Source organism: Cephus cinctus, unplaced genomic scaffold (genome assembly GCF_000341935.2).
Source record: "Cephus cinctus unplaced genomic scaffold, Ccin1 Ccin1_scaffold0818, whole genome shotgun sequence".
Lineage (NCBI taxonomy): Eukaryota > Metazoa > Arthropoda > Insecta > Hymenoptera > Cephidae > Cephus > Cephus cinctus.
This window is the reverse complement of record NW_014333412.1, coordinates 24,922-31,887: the sequence shown is the minus strand read 5'-3', so window position 1 is coordinate 31,887 and position 6,966 is coordinate 24,922. Positions and strand designations below refer to the sequence as shown.

At 43.3% G+C, this 6,966-nt stretch overlaps 1 protein-coding gene across 1 annotated transcript; it reads left to right on the top strand.

Moving 5' to 3' along the window:
* Window positions 1–1,249: 1,249 nt before the first annotated feature.
* Window positions 1,250–6,611, top strand: LOC112494809 (acidic leucine-rich nuclear phosphoprotein 32 family member E-like). The gene is made up of 3 exons (XM_025088098.1): window positions 1,250–1,719; window positions 1,937–2,040; window positions 6,085–6,611. The coding sequence occupies exons 1-3, from the start codon at window positions 1,503–1,505 to the stop codon at window positions 6,097–6,099; spliced, it is 336 nt and encodes a 111-aa protein (XP_024943866.1). The 5' UTR covers window positions 1,250–1,502; the 3' UTR covers window positions 6,100–6,611.
* The last annotated feature ends 355 nt before the right edge of the window (window positions 6,612–6,966 follow it).

Below are 6,966 nucleotides of genomic sequence, written 5' to 3'. Positions count from 1 at the left end.
TGGTAAGATACTACACTGCAGGATATCCAGACATTTAAGAGTAGGGTGATCCGGGTCTTGATATGCCTAATGCTGATTTTGCGTAATCCACCGAATTATATTGTTTTGCCTGAAGTCACGATGGTGTGACACATCGCGACACCCTGTAACTAATGATACATCATAGCGTTGTACATCGCAGCGCGATATCGTGTAACAATATATACTTGGTGTCGCTATCGACTAAAAAAAAGCCTATCAACCCAACATTGAACTCATCAATGGAGATATCAATGAGTTCGCCTATTTAAAATAATTAGCGTGTATGATCTCATTATCCCTACACGGAGGAAAAATACGTAAGTAAATATCGATGATATTTGTTATTCCTGAAGTAGCAGTATATGCTTTATATTGCTCCATCTCACAATGTATCCTGATTGTCCGGATTTTTTTTTGGGTGCAACGGAAAAACAAAAAATAGATTTTTTTTATTAATAATAAGAAACATGTTCTATCGACAGCAGCGCAAATAAACATTATTGTGGACAACTAGCGCTGTGAAACCACGATGTATTTTTTACTGGACACCTAGTAGTGTCATTTTGTTATGCATCGTTGCAAAATTCCTGTAAAACTAATAACAGCGCTCCATCGAGACCCATCCTGGGAATATGCACCGCTGTTTAGTTAACACTTGGATGTCTCCGAAGACATTGTCCCTGTTTGTAACTAATTGCTGATGTGATAATCTCCCAATCGATAATGGTCGATTAACGAAACATACGTGAATGTATAATCAATTTCGTGAGGTCTCACAGGTTAAACACACCTAGAAATCCGAAATTATTTTCAACGGTGTGGTGTCGCGAATTGGAATATTTAGGGTTTCATTTGCTGACACGTCAATTAAAAAGCATATTCAGTCACTGTACGTTACGAGTGCTAGCCCGAGGGCATAGACTGGGTTACTTCAAGAATGATCCATACATATTCGAGGTAGCTGTCAAATGTATCGCTAAGCGTGGTGTGTGTGATAAAGAAATTACAATAGCCATGATGCAACACCACATGTACCACAGAGGTATGTATTTCCATCTACGAATAACATTGCTTGAAAAAAAGACGTGTATCTTTCAAAACAAATGTCGTAAAAATTGACAAGATTCCGTACTGAACATGTCGAAGCGGAGGCTTTGATGCTACAGAGATGTCTCGATGATGTGACGGGGTGCTCTGCAAATGGCAGAACAACAGCCTATCACGATAATGGTAACAAATTTATAATAAATAAGTGTGGAACTTTATCTAAGTTATATATTTTATACAGAGCCACTACCAGGCCCATCGACGCTAACACAACGCCTGTATGATCGTTATAGCGAAGAAAGTGATAGCAGTAGCAGTAGCTTTATTAACCCCGAGCATGAATCTGTAGGAGATAACGACCAATGTTTTAATAATAACAGCAATTTCGAATGATCAGGAAAATTCAAATATTTTAAAGAAAATCAGAGTCATGGATGGTTGATGGTAATGTCCCCGCACCTAACAACGGACCATTCAGAGTCCCAAGATCCCCGGTCATTCCCCTATCACCGCATCAGGAAGATATCGCTGAAGAAGAGGCGCGGATAGCACTACTGGCCAGCGATACCGATGACACGGACGGCGATACAGACTCCGATGACGATGCACAGAGCATTTCCGAAACCATGGAGCCAGTTCTCTCCGAAGAAGGTAACAACATATTGATGTTCTGTACTACCACTGTACCACTTTTCAATAGAAATTACTAAATCTCGAAATGTTGGGAATGGTGAAATCGAATTAGACGCATTATTCTCGTACATAGGATCGGCAATTATTCCTCGTGAAGAATGAGAAGTTAGTGCACTTGTTAATAATTTTACGGTATTTCGTAATTGGAATAAAAAAAATACTGTTCAATCACTAGACGCTGCGAATGACGACGAGATGTACTGTCAAATGGGGTGTGGCCGTATCATTCAATCAAACGAGGACGACAATGATCATGAAGATGGAGAAGAAGAAGAAGAGGTTACCGATAAATGATGTTTTACCACCGGGCCATAGGTTTACCATACAATCCCAAATGACGCGTCGGATAAAAAGGTTTCGTTTATACGGGCGTGAAATAAGAATAACTATCACCCAACCACCCGAGGACCAAGATACTAGTGTAATGTCTTGGTTACAAGGAGCTGTCAGGGACATACACACATATCTCACAAGTTCATGCACTCCGCGCGACTATATAGGTTTGACAATTAATTCAGATAGTTTTGCGCAGGGTGCCGCATGGTTGTCATACAGACCCGGTCGTGATTTTCTCGAAAGAGATGTGTGGGGTATAATATCGGGTGTCACACAGAGCACGGGCACATTCCAACTAGATAGATCTTTTGTTATTTCGTCATGTATAGTCAAAGTACCGGTGGGTGCTGCTCGTGTACAACTAACACACGCGTTTGTAAAAAAGCAATCTATCTGACCATCGCGAACTCGGATAATCTCTGCCTGCCTAGATCGCTCGTTGCAGCAGCGGTATACGTAGAACGGGGCGAGGTGCGCTCGGGAGAATTAACCGAGAAATGGGAATCTGTGCGCTCTCAACGGGGTAGATTATAAAAACAACTTGCTCTTGAACTTGTGTGAAACGCCGGTGTAGATATACCATCTGACGAGTGCGGTATTCAGGAAATCAACAAATTTCGAAGATACCTCGTGCAGAAGGGTATAGTCATTGTCGTTTACGAGTTTGAGAATATAGGAACCGGTGAGAAACCGTTGTACGACGGATCGCAAATCGTTGATGTCGTATACGGATCGGAAAAACCGTGGCAGACGCTCCACATTTTATATTATAATAATTTGAAATATTATCAACCGATTCTAAATTTACGGGGAGTTGCGGTTTCTGTATACCATGTAACCAGGCCACACAAACGTAACACAGCATAGATGCTCTCACAAGTGTGCTAGATGTTTCGGACAATCACTCTGTGATACGAGTTTCCCCACCGTGAAATGTCTCAACTGCTGTAGGTATTTTTTCGGCCCAACATGCCTCGATAACCATATAAACATTCTACTTAACAAACAAAAGGGAAAAGAAAAGGGCGTCTGTCAATCCGTGCGGAATTGTCCACAATGTCTTAGATCTCTTCAAAGAACGAAGGGGAAACACTCTTGTGATAGAGGGTACTGCAGAGTTTGTAAAAGCCTAAGCAATATAGAGCATCAGTGTTACGTAAGACCGGTGAAAAGTTCAACCAGTCAAAAAAAAAAAGAATGTACTTATTTTACGATTTTGAAACACAACAGATAAACAAACTACCCGGTAATGACACAACGTACATTCATACTCCAAACCTGTGCGTTGTTCAAGATGTCTGTATCACCTGCATTAACGATCTCAATCTCACGAAACTGTGCCCGTCCTGCGGTGTGCGCGAAAATACTTTCGAACAGGATTCATTCATACATTTTGTCGAGCTCGCGTATGATTCTGCAAGGAAGTCGTTTCAGCGCATTATCTGCATAGCGCATAACGCCAAGGGTTTCGATGCGCAGTTTATACTAAGATATCTCTTGAAGTGGAAAAGGAAAAGTGTAAAACCCCCAACATTGATACTTAACGGTAGAAGCATCATAATGATGAAAACCGGTCGTGTAACCTTTATAGATAGTCTTAATTACTTTCACATGCCCCTAGCTGCCTTACCAAAAGCCTTTGGCCTTTCGACCACTGATGTTTTGAAAAAAGGAATCTCTCCACATCTATTCAACACCCCGACAATCAAAACTATATAGGACCGCTACCACCGCTCCAGTTTTATTCATCCGAGACGATGTCACCAACCGTTCACTGTTTTTAACGCGGTATAACGAGCAACGAGCAGCGGGCTACGTATTTAACTTTCGAACGGAATTAATCGATTATTGTAAAACAGATGTCACTATCCTAAAAAAAGCCTGTGTCTCTTTCCGCGAAATGTTCCTGCGATACGGTAACGTTTGCCCCTTTTCAGAAAGCACTACCATAGCCTCGGCGTGTTCGAGGGTTTTTCGGAAAAATTTTTTGCGCGATGAACAGATAGCTATTTTACCATCGGGTGGGTATCGTTACAGCGACAAACAATCGCGTAAGGTGTTGTTATGGCTCCTTTCGCTGGACTGCCGTCTGGGGTGTACCATAGCCCATGCTGGGCGTACACGGGAATACCGCTTACCTGGGGGTACGCCTGTTGACGGGTACCATCACGATGTCGATACCGGTGTACAGCGCATATTTCAATTTCAAGGCTGTTTCTGGCATGGTTGCCCCACGTGTTACCATATAAACAGGGATACCCGCTTACACACAGACGAATCCATGGATGAACGCTTCGAGAGAACACAGGCAATTAACGATAAGATTCGGTTCCTCGGTTATGAACCGACGGAGATTTGGGAGTGCGAATTCGATTGCTGGATTAACGAGCCGGAACAGTCTGAATTATACCGGGAACTAAACAATAACCCACTAGTGTTGCAGGAACCACTTGAACCCCGCGATGCTTTCTTCGGCGGTAGTACAGGGAATACCATAAGTTTTTATGAGGTCTAAGGGTCATAGAGAATACATTGTGTGGATGTATGCTCGCTGTACCCATTCATATCGAAAACAGGAAAATTCCCCGTAGGTCATCCGAGGGTGTATGTGGGCGCCGAGTGTTGCGAATTAACGGGTGAATCTTATAACATTGATAACGTGGAGGGTCTGATTAAATGCGTTGTATTACCACCACGGAATTTGTATCACCCTGTTTTACCAGTGCGTATGCATGGTAAGTTACTCTTTGCTCTGTGTCGTTCTTGCGCCGAGTCTACTCTACAGAAATCCTGTCCACACGAAAACCCCGAGGACAGAGTATTCGAAGGGACCTGGGTTGTGGATGAGGTTAGACGCGCTGTATGTAAGGGGTATAAGATCACGCGTATACACGAGATATGGCAGTATAAAATCACGCAGTACAACCCAACGACGCGGACGAGTGATCATTTTGCGGACATTCTTAAAAATCAAGCAGGAGGCGAGTGGTTGGCCGCGTGAATGCGTCGATAACAAAGAGGCTCAGCAGGCGTACATAGAGGAATATGAAAGGGTGGAGGGTATTCGTCTCGATCCTGATAATATACAATCGAACCCTGGTCTACGGTCCGTTGCAAAGCTATGTCTAAATTCTTTTTGGGGCAAGTTTGTTCAACGCGAAAATTTACCTAAAACAGAAATCGTGACAACATGTCAAAAACTCATGAATTTATTTATATGCCCAGAGATCGAAATTACAGGTATTTTACCTATAGACGATGAGATGCCTTACGTTAACACGCGAAATACGAAAGATTCTTTGATACCGACACCGTACACCAACGTCGTTATAGCTCCATACACCACGGCTCATGCTCGCCTTAAACTGTATGACTATCTCGAGAAATTAGATCGACGGGTGGTATATTACGACACCGACTCGTGTATATACGTGTCGGGTGGGTGCCACAGTGATAACGATTACACGCCACCGCTCGCTAGCCTTTTGGGCGATTTAACAGATGAGCTAGAATCATACGGTGTTGGTAGCTACATCACGTCCTTCGTATTAGGAGGTCCAAAATTTTATGCGTATAAAGTGTGTAAACCAGACGGCTCTCACATATAGTAAAAGATATCACGCTAAACTATACAACTAGTTTAGCGATTAATTACGATTGGATGCATTCTTTCGTACGTGGGGAGACTACCGAGCCGGTTGTTTTACACTTCGATGCGATATGTCGTACACCGTTTCACGATCTTGTGACACGGTTAGAATCTAAAACTTGTAAACAAACGGAGCTCCGCAAAAAACGTCGTGACGGTCGTTTCGGATCGTTACCCTACGGTTTTGTATAACTACCATTATATATATTTCATAAAACATTCTAAACGATAGTAATATTTTATATACACCTGTATGAACACCTGTAATAAGTATTATTGTAACAATATTCTTAAAGTATCTATAATTCGATAAAGCACCCCAACCCATTATGTTACAGAATGAAACGAGCTAGCAGCGTACACGGGCTAGCCAGCGATCATATTACAAAACACTACATCTAAACGATGCTCATCGGGTATGGTGAGCTCGCACCGACGAGGTTCTAGCAGCGTTGGCAATAGGAGCTCGCGTGTGCGCGCGATCTACAAGACTCGTGGTATCGCGCATGCCGCGCCCGGGTCCCGTGTTAGGGGGGAGTGAATCGCGATAGAGGTTTAAAACTATATACCTAAGGATCATTGTCAAATATCTTCATTCGTTGTAATGGATACAAGGTGGAAACATCCGTGGACATCGATGATTTGCGGACCCACGGGGTGTGGGAAGACGTTCTTCGTAAAGAAGTTCTTATGCTTCATCGAGATCATGAGCGACGTGCGTTTTGCGCGTGTTCTCTTTTACTATGCAGAGTGGCAGGAGGGGTACAGAGAGTACGGGAGCGCTATAGAGTTTCACGAGGGACTGCCGCGGAACATCAATTACGGCAACGACCCGCGGCCGAAACTCGTCATCATCGACGATCTCATGAGGGAATAAGTCCAATAACACGGTGGTCGACCTTTTTATCAAAGGCAGCCATCATAAGAACATCAGCGTTATCTTAATCACGCAGAATCTCTTTCATCAGAGAACAGGACAGCGCGATATCTCGTTGAATGCCAACTACATCGTTGTATTTAAAAATCCGCGCGACAGACCGCAGATACAGCATCTGGCGAGACAGGTGTTTCCTGAAAATCCGCGCTTCGTACAGGAAGTCTACCGCGATACCACGGCCCAACCGCATGGTTATCTACCACTCGATTTGAAGCAATCGACCCCCAATATCTGTCGCTTTCGCACGTGCGTGTTTTCTTCGGACCCGTTCCACTATGTGTAC

Excerpts from the sequence above, each read along its gene's own strand:
- LOC112494809 (XM_025088098.1), top strand. The coding sequence starts at position 1,503 with ATGGTTGATGGTAATGTCCCCGCACCTAACAACGGACCATTCAGAGTC. Across the intron at positions 1,720-1,936 it reads GCCAGTTCTCTCCGAAGAAG|ACGCTGCGAATGACGACGAG; the intron begins GTAACAACATAT and ends TTCAATCACTAG.